Genomic DNA, 15446 nt, shown 5'->3' with positions numbered 1-15446 from the left:
AAAAAGATCTTGATTATGCCTTCTGTAACAGACCTTTGTTAATGCTTTTAGTATCAGGTCTTCCAAAAAGATTATTTTTCTCGCCAGCGATTAAAAATAAAACTTTCAAAGCCCTACATTTGTATTATATTCTTTAGTTTTGTAAGTGTTTTCAGACACACAAACTTTCAGTTTTTAGGGGTAAAGAAACAGACTCAGGTTGGCTAAAATAACAAAAATTAATCATTTAGTGAAATGATTAGTGAACATGTGCCATATTCTTGCCATTGCTCGAAGTACTTCAGTGCAGTGTGGGTAGACTATCTTTTTCCCCATTTAAAAGGAAGGTACTGGGGCAGAGAGGGATTGAGCAGCTTATAGGACTTGGGTATAGTCCTATATATAGTCTATATATAGACAGTCCTATATATAGTCTATATATAGAGTTCTATATATAGAGAGAGTTCTATATATATATATAAAGTTCTATATATAGACTATATTAGGACTATACCCAAGTATACTTATGCTACTGTCTAGCATATACATTTTCCTTTTAGTAATGTCTAGTACTTTTTATGAAAACATAAACTACTGTAGGGTTACTGTAGGTAGCCAGTATCATTAGCAAATGAACTATTTTACATAAAATAAATTTGTAATTACTGAAAGCTTAGGTCCCCCCCACTCCTTTTGGGGTGTGAGACCTATTTATTTTTGAGGCAAAGTTTCTAAAATTCACTAAGTAGAGGATACATAACAATGTACCAATTTCCAATGGTTTTTGACTCAGGAATTTTCAACTTTACAATTGTGTGAAAGCAATTATGCATGCAGTAGAAATTGTACTTCAAATTTTGAATCTTGATTCCCCCCCCCCCCCCCCCCCCCCCCATGTCTGATACAGTACTCTCTGCTGATGCTGGGCTGGGGACAACTCCCAGTCAGCCACAGGATCAGGGGCTGTTTAGACAATTAAAGAGTTAGTACACTGAAAACCATTCTGTAGCCATACAGCCATTTTGTTTTTCATTTTCTGTATAGTATTCAATAAATTATATGAGATACTCATTTTATTATAAAATAAGCTTCATGTTACATGATTTTAGCCAACTATAGGCTAAAGTATGTGTCCTGAACACATTTAAGGTAGGTTAGGGTAAGCTATGGTGTTTGGTAAATTAGGTATATTAAATGCATTTTTGACTTAGGGTATTTTTACCTTATGGATTTGTCAGGATGTAACCCCTTTGTAAGTTGAGGAAGATTTGTATTAACTTGCTTAGTAACTTTTTTTCCCACTGCTTCCTGTGCCCTCTAGAACTTTGGACTAGATAGAGTTATTTCCTTATATAAGAGTCATTTATCAATCCTGGATTAAAGTTCTTAAATTCTCTGTTATTACTTGTTGCTAACATTGGTGTATGTACTTGGATAAGTTCTCCACTGTCTTCCTTACATTCCCTTTTCTCTTTCTAATTAACTGCTTCTAACCTGCTGTAAGGCTCTATAACCAGATCATTATCATCAAGCTTTTTAGATTGTGTTAAAGGCCTCAAAAGCCAGAAGAGGGCTGCCTTCCGAGTATAATGTATGAAGGCATGGGATTTGGAATGCCCATTTTGACTGTTGGACTGCTCAGTACAATCCTGAATAACCATAGCAGTGAAAGGTCATGATAAAATATTTATATATTCCATTTTCTTTGTAAAAGTAATATCTAAGAAAGTTGTTCCATTTGTTACTCATTGTCAGGATCCCAGAACCTCAAAAACCTCAGATGAAGCCACCCGAAGATATTGTTCGGTCTAATCATTATGATCCCGAAGAGGATGAAGAATATTATCGAAAGCAGCTCTCCTACTTTGACCGAAGAAGTTTTGAAAACAAGCCTTCTACACACATTCCTGCTGGCCATCTCTCAGAGCCTGCCAAGCCAGTTCATTCTCAGAATCAAACAAACTTTTCTAGTTATTCTTCGAAGTAAGTTATTTCACTTAAGACTTAACATTTTAAAAAAGGATAGATAAAGGTTCAGTTGCATAAAGTAGAAGTTAATCACGTGAAATTCAGTATGTTTGGGAGGAATGCAGTTAGGTCCAAAATAGATGATTCCGGGCAGCCTGGGTGGCTTAGAGGTTTAGCGTCACCTTCAGCCTGGGGTGTGATCCTGGAGACCCAGGATCGAGTCCCACGTCAGGCTCCCTGCATGGGGCCTGCTTCTCCCTCGGCCTGTGTCTCGGCCTCTCTCTCTCTCTCTCTGTCTCTCATGAATAAATAAATAAAATATTTTTTTAAAAAAAATAGATGATTCCTGTCGCTCCAGTGGTTCAGCGTTGTGCATAGTTTCTAGCTCTCGTTTGTGTGTGTGTTTTGTCTTTAAACTCTGATAGCACATACACAAAACTTTTCCCTTATGAAAGATGTTAAAATGTTTTGAGGTAAGGGAATAAACTGTGAAGACCCTGAGTGTTAGGTGAATCATAAGTCACCCCTCTGCACAAAACACTTAATGCTGGTTCTTTCCTTCTTTCCTGATTTTGCTTTTTAAATATGAAAGCCTCAGGACAGGGAGTGACATCATTTGAGGGAGAACAATAGAGAGGTTTTTTTCAAGATGAGAAAGAGCTTATCTTTTTTTATTGTTGGAATTGAGGGGACTTTAAGGATATCTGGTCCAGTTTTATGCGTGAGGAAACCAAGGTCCAGTGAGGTGACGTGACAAGGTAGAGAGGATCGAGCACCCAAGTTTTTGACTTGTAGTTGTCTTTTCCCTATTCTGTGCTCCTCCCTTCTGTTGACTTGTCTTTTGGGGGTCTTGTTGATTTGTCTTTCTTTCTTGGGGCTTTTTTGCTGTACAGACCCAACTGAGATTGGGTTATAAACTCACATAGGCACAGGTGGTGGATTCATAAAATTAGGTTCTTAATATTAGAAGTTTTAAAGAATATTCTAAAAAAAATGTCCACTCAATAGTAAATGACAAATGATAGTTAAGTTCAGACAATCCCAAGCATTCATTTATACCAAGCATTCATTTACACCATTATGAGACCCTACTGATAAGCAAGTTGTGAATTCAGACAAGAAGAGAAGATCCAAAGCTGTTTGAGAGTCTCTGAGTTCAGTGAAGTAAGTTCTCTGTAAAAGGGTCCATCCAGATCTCCCTTTTGATTAACAGAACTCAAGTGATTAGGGGCATTACATCTGTAAATCCCTGTCACAGCAGCACCTACAGTAGTGCTTGAGCAAATGATGGGTACTATTGTTTGGCCTACCAAAGTTGACAAAAAGCCATCACAAATCACTCTTGCTTCCAAATTCAAAAGCACTCAGATTTTCAGTGAATTCGATGCTTGGGATTGTCTGAACTTAACTATCATTTGTCACTTACTATTGAGTGGACATTTTTTTAGAATATTTTTTAAAACTTCTAATATTAAGAACCTAATTTTAATTACCACTCTTCTCTTAGACATCATTTGAGTGAAGATTTAAAACCTTTTTTTCCACTGTTACCCATTTAAATCTTTGTCTAGAGAAGAAAGCTGTTTATGACAACCATAAATGCAAACTTTGAGTACTGCAGTGGGTCTCATTAAATGCAAACAGGGTCTTAGACCAGTAGTCTACCCTACCATGACAATAGGGAGGTGCCCAGTATATCTGGAGAGAGTGTCCAGACTCAGACAGTGAGGTGAGACTTAGTGAGCTCACTTTTACTTAAATCATTAAACACATTCATTCCTGTTAGAAGCAGGTCCAAGGGTGTAGTGTAAGGAGAGAGATTTGATTAAATTTGATTTGTTGATTTGTCTTTATTTTATTTATGTACTTGGTAAACAGAGTCCAACCTTAAATTTAGGAATACATTTAGGCCTAAAATGTAAGTAAGTCTTTTCAGAGAATGAACTGACCAAGCATTTTTGGGTTTGACTTAATGGGGTTTTCTACAAAGAAAGCTTAATGACCTATTTGTGCTGTGTAATTTTCAGACAGGGTCTAGAACGCTGCCTGGTCTGTGGGGGGTGGGGACTCCGTAGCACAGGACACAGTGTACTAGGGGTGTCAGCTGTGCCCCCTTTCCATTAATGCAACCCTGGGAGGAACAAGTCTTAGCTGGTCAGAGGTTTCTCAAGGATATATTGCTTTTGACAGAAATAGATAACCTTTGTGTTTGTGAATATGCCCAGGACTCTTGAGTGTTTGGCTTTGCCATTTCCTGTTGTGTTACGGGAGCAGGGAAGTGTGACTTGAGATGGACACTAGTACACATTTCCTTCCTTTGTTGGCACAAAGTAAAAACTCTGGTTGTGCTGTGTTTCCCCATATGGGTATCCGGTGGGCAGAGTGTTGGGAAAGGGGAGTGAGGGGAAAGATAAGGATGACCAAGAGAAAAGGTGTTTCTCTGCTGTCTCCTTCTCATGCTGTTATACTCCTTGTGCCCATTGAAGACAATTTTAACAACTGGAAAATCATTTAAAGTATATGATCCTCTTTGTCCTGTATTTCAAAACCGTTTACTGTTTTCTCGGTCTCCCGTACACTGCCTACAGGCCTTTATTTTCTGAAGTAAAATATAGAAATAGCAAAGTTGTCTTCTTCCCGGTAACATACGCCAACATGCCATGTAAAAATACCCCTCAGAAATAAATAGTGGCAGTTAGGGGAGAAGTCTACTAGCACAGGACAGACACCCCAGAAAGTGAGTGGCTGTCACCTGTCTTATAGTTCCAGAGAGCTGGCTTGGAAGTGGGGAGGTTAGGAAATGTGGCTCAGACATTCATCTTCACAGCCAGGGAAGAGTTCCCAGGACTCTACAACAGGGCTGGAAGAGCAGTCCCCTTCTGCATCTATGCAGCTCTCCCAGCCCAGAGACTCAGCTTCTTTGAGGCATCTAGGGAGTTTATTGTCACTAGAATCTCTCTCTCAAGAATCCACTTATTTTGAGACTTCCAGGTCTCAAAATAAATGTTAGCGGGTTTCAGCTTTTTAAGAACTGAGTAAGACTGACGTTAGGTTGTGTCTCTTTGTGTGTGACATTCGGTGAGAGAAGCTGTGTGTTTCAAGCTTGGCAGCTTTCCAGACAGGCTCCACCCATCCCAGGACTTCGCTCTGGGACTGGGGATGGGCAAGGTCTTGCTAGGAAAGAGTACAGGTTAATCAGTCATGTTTCAGGGACACCTGGGTGGCTCAGTGGTTGAGCGTCTGCCTTCGGTTCAGGGTGTGATCCCGGGGTTCAGGGAGCCAGTCCCGAATCAGGCTCCTTACATGGAGCCTGCTTCTCTCTCTGCCTGTGTCTCTGCTTCTCTCTCTCTCTCTCTCTCTCTCTCTCTCTCTTTCTGTCTCTTATGAATAAATAAATAAAATCTTAGAAAATGAGTTTCAAAGGCAGGCATATATTCATTGGCCCATTCCTCATTACCTTGCTGGGCATCAGCGCAGCCAGGTGTGTTATACCACTGCTTCGTGTGTTTTCACTTAGAGGATTTCTTTTGCTCAGCCTTTTTTCTTTTAGTGGAGCACTTCATTCTTATCCAGAGCCTGCTGATTATTCTTAGTCCTGCTCCTTAATTTAGTTCATTTCTTTGCTCACCACTAGCAAGTGAAGCCCGAGGGCAGAGGTAGAAGAGAGATCAAGCACCTTGTTCCTCACTAGCTCCACAGTTAAAATATGTAGAGGGCGGGTAGGCGGACAGTCGCAGGACCTACCAATGTTACTATATTTTAATTTATTGGTGATTTTCCTAGCTTTAATGGGAGTTAGTGGTGGTTTCTTTTACAGATCAAATTATTCTGAAATGGTGGATGTTAATTGTTTTGGTTGATATTTTAAAATGACATTTGAGTTCCGTTTGCTACAAATGTACTTAGTTAGATTGACCATTTTCTTTCATTTTTCTATTGCGCTTGCTTTGCCATCACCTAGATTTCTTGGCTCTTACACTAGCTATGACTACTTGAAAAGGAGCACCAAGTGGTAAGACTGGCATTGATGTGAGGCTGTTACATAAGGTGTCCCTCACTGCATCACTGGCATTATGTGCACTTTCAGATTTTAAAGTCCTCTTCAAATGTTTAGCATAAGTGCCTGAAAGCAATGTAACAGTGTAGTTTTAATAAAGCCAATACAAGACTAGACTTCTTCAGTGAAATTTTCTATGAAAGTACATTCCAAATGTCTGTTTTGTTTGTGCACATAAAGCCAGTGCAGCTTTGGCTCTCTGCAAAGGTTTAGATGGCAGTGTTGTAATTATGGGTCTATTTTAAAGATTTCTTCTGTTTGAATTTTATGTGCTACATATTAACAATTGGCAATCTGAAAAAAATAAGCATGCATGGCACAATTTAACTTAAATGAGCCTTGTAAAATTAAGCATATCTGCTACTCTAGCAGTTGTTAAATGAAAAATGCATCTAGTAAATAAAGGTCAATTTCCAAGTGAAAGGTGTCCAGTGTTTTTAGTGTCACTGGAACACAGCCACACCCATTTCATTTATATATGATGGCTGTTTTGGGGCAGAGTTTGAATAGTTGTGAGAGAGACTGGCCCAAAACACCAACAACATTTACTGTCCAGCTCTTTACTATTAAAAAAAATTTTTTTTTAATTGCCAACCTCTGGTCTATAAAACCATTTTTTTTTTTTTTTTTTTTTGTAGCGCTCTGTGCCAGAAGCCAAGGCGTTTTATACCTTAGATACCAAATCAGAAGTGAATCTAAGGAAGATTTGGGCCAATAAATATTTTTTTCAAAATATTTGGAAGACTTTCTCAAACTTCTCAATCATTACTGTTTTTTGTAAGCAACACAATTAATATTACAAGTATACCCAAAATTTCATCTGCCTTTTGGTTGCCATCTTCTGGATGTTTTACTAATATTCTTTAAGTATCTGTGCTGTCTTTACATTTCTTGTGCTGATAAATGGTTGAATTTGTTTGTACATTTGGGTAGAGTTAGCCATTTATACTCATAAGAATATTTTTGTGAAATTCTAGATTTTTCTTTAACTCAAGGATACTTAGAGGATGAGAACTTATTTTGTAAATGTGAATCTATTTTCATATGTTGGCATTCTCTTCATTTTTTTCACAGGGGAAAGTCTCCTGAAGCTGATGCCCCTGATAGATCATTTGGTGAGAAGCGCTATGAGCCAGTCCAGGCCACTCCCCCTCCTCCCCCATTGCCCTCCCAGTATGCCCAGCCTTCTCAGCCCGGTACCAGCTCCTCTCTTGCCCTCCACACGCATGCCAAGGGGGCACATGGTGAAGGTAGGAGAGTTAGCATTCCTGTTGTAATAGAGTGATACTTAGAAAATTGAATTCTTGCAGTCTGTAAGCAAAAGGGTTTTTCATTAAAAAATGCATACATGAAACTTTTAGGCTGAGAACAGTGAAAACTAAGGGTTTTGGTAAATAAAAGTACATCTCCTGTTTTTATGACTATGACCAATGTATCAGACCAGCCTTTTAGCTAAACAGATTTTAATCTATTAGATTAGAATAGACTTAATAGATTTAATTAGATTTAATACTAGATTTTTTTCTATTAGACTAAATAGATTTAATCTATAGATTTTCATATTTTACTAGCACAGCTCAGTTTCTGGAAGTATTTGTTTGCCAGTATGTCTGAATCTAAATATTTGAATGGTAGTTTGTAAAATTACGGTTATGCTCCTTCCTCACTCGTAGATATAGGAAAGCTTTGAGGTTCCATATAGCTTGTGTCCCTTAGCACCTTGCAGTTAGGTACTGTGGCGGAATCCCAGCAAGGTGGCCAACAGCTCTCTCGTTGGTTCATCTTAACAGCTGTGCCCTGCGTTTCTGCCCGCACTCTCTCCTTCACAGCTCTCTGAGTGGTCACTGTTTCCCCTGACCCATGTGATCGCTGGCCCTGGGCCTGGCTCCTCTCCTGCATCCTGCTTGCATCATCTTTCCTTTTCCCTCTGCCCTTAGACATGTGCACTCAACTAGTCCATTGTTAGAGCACCTTGTTCTGTCCCTGCTACCTCCTCAAACTGTGTCTCTTTGCCTTCCATCAGACTCCCCTCCACCCCCCCAAGAGGGCCTACTGTCTTTACCTCCAAATGCTGCTTGTCTTATTTGCCCTTTCAAAAAAAGGATGGTCTATTGTACCCTAAAAATATACTACAATTTATCAATTATCCTGTTGTCTTTTTGCTACTACAGATATTTCTCTATTATTTACGTAGGAGTCAAATTCTAGGACAAGTCTTTAACCAGATGAGCTGTAGAGTCTTAGTGGCAGATTGAGCTTATTACCTCATGTTAGGAATTTCTTTCCACACTGTGCAGATAAAGTTTTAATTCTTGCCAATCCTTAAGTGCCCTTTTATTTCTTTTTCTTACCTTTTTGCTCTGGCAAGGACTTTGAGTAAAATGTTGAGTGGAAATGATGGGAGCAGACATCTTTGCTTCCCCATCTTAGGGAGAAAAGATTTATTATTTCACCCATACCACGTTAGCTATAGGTTTTTCTCATAGCTACTCTATTATGTTTTGGATGTTCCCTTATTACCTTCCAGTTTGCTGAAAGCACCTGGTCACATGCATTAAGATGATCATGACATTTTTCTTCTTTATTCTGTTAATATGAAGTATATTGCTGTGTTCACAGAAATTTGGGTTCTTTTTTTTTTTTTTTTTTTAATACAGTATCCTTGTCTGGTTTGCTATCATTGTTGTGCTAGTTTCATAAAAAAGAGCCTAGGACATGTTCCCTCTTTCTCTTTTTTTCTGAAAGACTTTGTTTTAGCATTGATGTTATTTTTTCATGAATAAGTTGCTAGAATTCAGTTGATACTACTTGATACTGCCACCAGTGGTACATGGAAATTCTTGTCCCGCATCTTTGCCAACTCTTGACATTACCAAACCGAAGTGTTGCCAATCGAATGGGTGTGAAATGGTATTTGAGGCATTTGGGATTACAAGTAGTGGGGTTGAGTACCTTGTATGGTAAACTGAGCATTCCGGCCTTCACTTCCATTGTTGCCTCTGTGGAGCTTTGCCCATCTTCCATTTGGTAAAATTTTTTCCTTTGGGTGTATAGGGGTTCTTCAGAGGTTTCAGATCCTAATCCTGTGCAGTTAAATAGTTGTAAATAGCTTCTCCCAATCTGTGGCTTTCCTTTTGGTTTTAGTTAGGTGGTGGTGTTTTGTTCGTTTTTAACATAGTGGTATTGTCATTCTGTTTATAATTTGTTACAGATGTTGGAGAGAGGATACCGAGACACTAGTCTCGGGAGGCCTAGACTCTTAGCAGCCTGACCCTGACTCCAAGGCAGCAGGATACGCTAGAGCACTACATGTGTCCATGCCCCTCCTGATCTGTCAGTATCACAGACAGTCACCAGGGCTCAAGAGCCACCTTCTGACAGTGTGGACCCTGATCTGGGCCGTGACTCCAGCACTGGGACAAATTATTATGGGAGAGATCTCAGAGGGGCTGTTGAAACCTCTGAAGAGGTTTTAAAAATGCTTATATATGTTTATTCTTTCAGGTAATTCAATATCACTGGACTTTCAGAATTCTTTAGTGTCCAAACCAGACCCACCTCCATCACAGAATAAGCCAGCAACTTTCAGACCACCAAACCGAGAAGATACTGTTCAGTCTACTTTCTATCCACAGAAAAGTTTCCCAGATAAAGCTCCAGTTAATGGAGCTGAACAGACTCAGAAAACGGTCACTCCAGCATATAATCGATTCACACCAAAACCATACACAAGTTCTGCCCGGCCATTTGAACGCAAGTTTGAAAGTCCTAAATTCAACCACAATCTCCTGCCAAGTGAAACAGCACATAAACCTGACTTGTCTTCAAAAGCCCCTGCTTCTCCCAAGACTCTTGCAAAAGCACATAGTGCAGCACAGCCTCCTGAGTTTGACAGTGGAGTTGAAACTTTCTCCATCCATGCAGATAAACCTAAATATCAAATGAACAATCTCAGCACAGTGCCTAAAGCTATTCCTGTGAGGTAAGATATTTTGCCTGTTTCTTAGCCTTGTGATTTGTCTAATGTGAGTGTGGCATAGTTTATGTGATTTGGGACTTAAAATGAACATTTTAACTTCAACTTTAAGCTGAACAGTGTTGTCCAAAACGTTGTTGTGATGAATGTCGTTATGTACTCACAAGGGGTACAAGATAATAAAATAATAAAACTCACAACCAAGTGTGGTCAGTAGGTGTTGTCATTATCCATATTTTACTAGGAAATGAGGTTGAGTGACACTGCAGTTTGAGCAGAGTCCCACAGCTAGGATGAGAGGAGCTTACATTCCACATCTGACCTCAGAGCCCAGACTCTTAACCAACCAACCATAGCTTCCCATAACCTCTAACCTTGGGCTGGTGAGATACGCTTGGAGAATATCTGAAAATCATCATAAGCATCTGTGTTCCTTGTCCACTCTGTTCAACAGTGACGTTAGAAATAAAAAGGTAACAACCTCAAAATGGTTGTTAAAAAATCAGTAGCTCTTTTTAAGTTTTAATGAGTAAGCTATCTGAGCAAATGAGACAAAGCGAGCTTCCCTGGATCTAAACCCATATGCTCGTTTCCCTCTTGTCCTGATGTGGTGACTAACCAGACCCATTCTGGCCACACAGAAGCTCATCTCAGCCTCAGCTTCCCAAATCCACTTATATTGTCAAGCCACCTGTTGAAACAGCAGGGCCAGGAGGGCCACCTGCAGTCAGCTTCCCAAGAGCAAGAATGGTCCTGAAAACGTACTGCCTCCTTGTGAATCTTTCCAGTAGCGGAGGCCGGGAAACCTGTTCTCTCTCACACACAGCAACATTGTCCGTGGTGCTCTGGTCGTGTGGGAATGAAGCTACAGCTTCCCTTCACATACTTTGGCATTCCAGCTTTCTGCTCACCTTTAGGTTGGGACTCAAAATTTCACTCCAAGAAGTCTTGATAGCCTACATTATTGAAGCAGTCATTGGGACTACATCCCCTTGGCCTTTGGTATTCTCTGTGTACTAAGTGAATATACTGTGTTTTTCATGGGTGCTTGACGTGTACCCAGACCAAAGTATTACCTCATTGTGCTGTAGAAGCCATTGATAGCAGGGGCTGTTTGATACTCAGGGAGTGCTGAGAAAAGGCCATAAGTATGCAGGCTCAAAATCCTAGGGAGGTGGGGACTCTAATTAATACTTATCAGGTCTTAGATGCTTTCAGTTCTAAGATGCACCGTTGTCTTATGTATCCCTAAGAAGGAAAAAAAAAAAAGTGCTACCAATTAAACCATGACTGCTAGTTTTAAAACACAAAGTTCATGGATGTTAAGAGGTGTTTCTTAAAACCAATGAACTATAGTAGTTGGGCGAGCAAAGTAGTCAGGCTTTGTACATCCTGGTTGCAGAAATCAGTAATGAAGGGAAATTGATTACTTATCTTCAGAAATGAAATTGATTTCTCCAGGAAGAATATGACTTATTATTTTCTTGAGTAAAATGGGTCACTGAAAACTTCTTGATGATACAGAGAAATCAACTAAAATGAAACCAACTGTTAGAATTGTAGTGGAGATGCCTGTGTATCATTGAGGTTTACTCATCGGTTGTTTCTGACCTCTCAGCCCGTCAGCTGTGGAAGAAGATGAAGATGAGGATGGCCATACTGTGGTGGCCACAGCCCGAGGCGTCTTTAACAACAATGGTGGGGTGTTGAGTTCCATAGAAACTGGCGTCAGTATCATCATCCCCCAAGGAGCCATTCCGGAGGGAGTCGAACAGGAAATCTACTTCAAGGTCTGCCGAGACAACAGCATCCTCCCCCCTTTAGATAAGGAGAAAGGTGAGTGTGCTTATTTTTCTGTGTAGTTACACTAACTAGAGTTGCCCTCTGTGCTCTTCAAAGCTTGTATGTAGCACTCAGTTGAGAAGATAATCTGGACCCCTTTGCTACTTTGCAACCCCAGCATGTTCCTCCCACTGGGGAAGGGAGGTGCCCTGCAGTAAGGCGAGGGGAGAGGTGAGCACACTGGACTTGTCCACACAGTGGACGTTACTTTTGATGCGAAAGTGACTGTGATGATAGGTGATAGGCCTTCAGGCCTTCCTCCACCTATCTGCTGGGTGGTCTTAGCTGACCTCACCAAGTCTGTCTTTGTGTGCTTCACCCCTTGCCTCTCTGGAGATGGGTCTGGGTAACACCCAGTCAGAAACCCTTTGCTCCCTGCTTGTCTCGTGAGTGTAAAAAGAAGCATCCTGGGGCAGGTGCTCATCACCCAATCCTAGCACTGGTAAGGGCTCAACAGAGTAAGTAAAGAATCCCTATCAGATATTACCATGCCTGTTTCTGAACTTCCGAAGGAATCTAGGAAAGCTGTTATTTTTCATAATTTTTCTGTATCCATCAGGACAATGTGATGAACTGTGTGTCAACTTCTTTTGAAATCTTGTAGCAGTTGCTTTACTTCCTTACATACATCATTTTAGCTCAGTTTCTTACATTTTGTGGAACACGAACATAACATAGGTCCCTTAAACCACATCTGCAGCAAATACAACATTTAAAACATCAGATAAAAGTAACATTTATAGGAAGTACATTTGAATATATTTTACAAAAACTCCATAATCGAATGCAGTTACCACCAGCTACCTGTGGCTATTTTTGTTTATATCCTTTGTTGAAAATTTTATTGAAAACAAAGGATACAAAATAGAATACTATTTCACCAAAAACTTAAAAAGGAGAAGTGATAGACATAAACGGTTTTGAAATGAACTTCTAATGGGCTAACATTATCCTTTGTTGTGATGGTAAGGAAATTACAGATTATTTTAAAAATCATAGAAATGACTATAACATTACTAGGGTGAGGCAAAGTTCCTGTTTATGTTAGAAATATGCATATTCTCTACTTTGTCATAAATTTGATTCCCAGATTAATTTTTCTGCAAGAAGTTTTCATGTAATATTTTTTTCTAATTTTTCCCTTCAAGGTTTTACTTAAATTCAAGTTAACTAAGTATTAGTTACAGGAGTAGATTTTAGTGACTCATCATTCACATACAAACCCAATGCTCATCACAACCTAAGTGTCCTCTTTTATCCCCAACACCCATCTAGCGCACCACTTCCCTTCCAGAAACTCTCAGTTTGTTCTCTGTACTTCTGTTTTGCCTCCCTCTCTGTTTTTGTCTTATTTTCCTTCCCTTCCCCGATGTTCATCCATTTTGTTTCTTAAATTATCTGTGATTATTTTTAGTTGGAATGTGCTAGAAGTGCAAAATACACCCTGATTTCAGAGATTTACTATATTGATTATATGTTGAAATAAATATATTTTTGATATATTGGGTTACATGAATATTAAGTTTATTTCACCTGTTTTTTATTTCAGTGTGGCTACTAGAAAATTTTAAATTTTAAAATTTAAGATCCCATGTGTCTTCATTGTATTTTTATTGGTCACTGGAGCTGTAGAGAATTAACTGCATTTGGCTTTAAAGCATATCATAAGAACATGGGGGTGTGAGGAGAACTGTGGTCTGGAAGGAAGAGGCCATCTAACCTGTCACTCCCACTCCCTCTCCAACTGCAGGTGAGACACTGCTGAGCCCCTTAGTGATGTGTGGGCCCCATGGCCTCAAGTTCCTGAAGCCCGTGGAGCTGCGCTTGCCACACTGTGCGTCCATGACTCCTGACGGTTGGTCTTTTGCTCTAAAATCATCCGACTCCTCGTCGGGTATGCTGTCTTCACTCTGTCCTTTGGGGGCTTTGGGTACTGTCATTGATTAATCCCTGGGCTGTTGGAGCTACCCATGCTGTTTGTGAGCAAATCTCTACCTCTGTTCCTGTGGCCTTGTAGGCATCACCAGTGCTTTAAAATTTCCTTGTGGTGCATGCATAAATGAATATGGAAAGGCTCAGAAGTTTCTGCCTTCTAAACATTGATGATTTGGCTAAAGGTTAACTGTTTCTTGAAGTTTAAGAAAATTATTTGTTCTGTCAAAATTATTAAGATGCAGTGAGAGAATTGTTACTGCCCTGTATATATAGGCATTTTCATCTTATTAAAATGATTTGATTCCTTTATTACATAATTTTTATTTTTGGTTACCATTCTTTAATTTCTCAACCTACAAAGTATAATACACCAGAGAAACTTGAAATACAAAAAATACCTCCACTGTGATCATACTTGGCCATGGTTTCCCAGTGTAAAACTCTTAAGTATCTTCTATTATACACACTACTTTTAAATGGCTTTTTGCTCTTAAGGTCATAGCTTCAAAGCTTCCATTGCATTTTCACATTTCTCACTTCCTTGGGTGACTACATCAGTTACCAGTTGAAACATTCTATATTTATGGTATAGATCACTGTAATTGAACCTCCTATAGAAAAATAAGAATTTAAAGTTTTGCTTTTGAATTTTAGTACACCAGGTAAGTATTATTGCAGTTTGAATATGAAATAGAGCTTTCAGGTATAGAGATAATAGGAACATGCTCTATTAGTACCCAAGATTAGAAATTATATATAAATCTATATTTCCTGATACCTATAAGTAGAGCTAATAAATTAATTCTATTTATATTTATTTATTTATTTATTTAAAGATTTTATTTATTCATGAGACAGAGAGAGAGAGAGGCAGAGACACAGGCAGAGGGAGAAACAAGCCCCATGCAAGGAGCCCGACATGGGACTCTATCCTGGGACTCCAGGATCATGCCCTGAGCTGAAGGAGGCGCTAAACCTCTGAGCCACCCGGCTGCCCATAAATTAATTTTAATACAATAGATAGTAGAGCTATTTCCTCAGGGACTCCACTGAGAAGCATTTTATTAGCCTAGTTTGAATTAATGAATTAATATTAATGAAGCTGCATTTTAAGCATATATTCTGAAAGATTGCAACATGAGCTCTGATTATTTTCTAAACCAATATAAGAATCTTTAAATATTTTTCCCCAGATATTATATGAAGCATAAGTGATTTCTCTGTTTGTTATTCCCATATTTTAAGCTACAGAACATACATTATTTTGTTAGATTGAAACAACTTTTTCCTGTGTTAAATTTGAGTACATTCACCTAGAACAGAAATATGTTTGTGTGATCTTCTGTGGCTTTAGAATGCTTTGCTACTATAAATTTCTTTTCAGAAAGTCAAGGGTAGATTTTTGATAATGACTGACTTAATCCCAACAAAAGTTAGTATACTAGAAAGAAACTCGAGCCAGAAGTTAAGATTTTTTAATTTACTTTCAAGAGTTGAAGCTCTGCTTCATTGCCTAAACAAACTGTTGTTATCTGCAGTATGGCATAAGCCCAAATAAGTTTGTGAAGTGATTTAGCCTCTGTTTAATTACTATGTTTTAAACTGCTGTGCCTGTCGTGAGTCAGACACCATCAGGTGATGTACAGCTCAGTGTGGGCAGGGTCTCTCAACCTTAGCACTTGTTGACAT

General features: G+C 39.2%; 1 protein-coding gene across 27 annotated transcripts in view; it reads left to right on the top strand.

The window, feature by feature from the left end:
• Window positions 1–15446, top strand: part of TJP1 (tight junction protein 1) — a 255598-nt gene that overhangs the window by 237724 nt on the left and 2428 nt on the right. For 10 of the 27 annotated variants that reach the window (XM_025438107.3, XM_025438097.3, XM_035714234.2 and 7 more), the window contains 6 exons: window positions 1735–1962; window positions 5909–5959; window positions 7079–7254; window positions 9509–9986; window positions 11599–11816; window positions 13573–13716. In XM_025438107.3, coding sequence (XP_025293892.3) covers window positions 1735–1962; window positions 5909–5959; window positions 7079–7254; window positions 9509–9986; window positions 11599–11816; window positions 13573–13716 — 1295 coding nt within the window. The remainder of the gene's footprint in view (window positions 1–1734; window positions 1963–5908; window positions 5960–7078; window positions 7255–9508; window positions 9987–11598; window positions 11817–13572; window positions 13717–15446) is intronic. The other 17 variants (XM_025438111.3, XM_025438100.3, XM_049108389.1 and 14 more) reach the window with 9 other exon arrangements.

The sequence above is a fragment of the Canis lupus genome, chromosome 3, assembly GCF_003254725.2.
Source record: "Canis lupus dingo isolate Sandy chromosome 3, ASM325472v2, whole genome shotgun sequence".
In the NCBI taxonomy this organism is placed as follows: domain Eukaryota; kingdom Metazoa; phylum Chordata; class Mammalia; order Carnivora; family Canidae; genus Canis; species Canis lupus.
The sequence above is the reverse complement of the archived record's forward strand: the minus strand, read 5'-3'. Positions and strand labels throughout refer to the sequence as shown.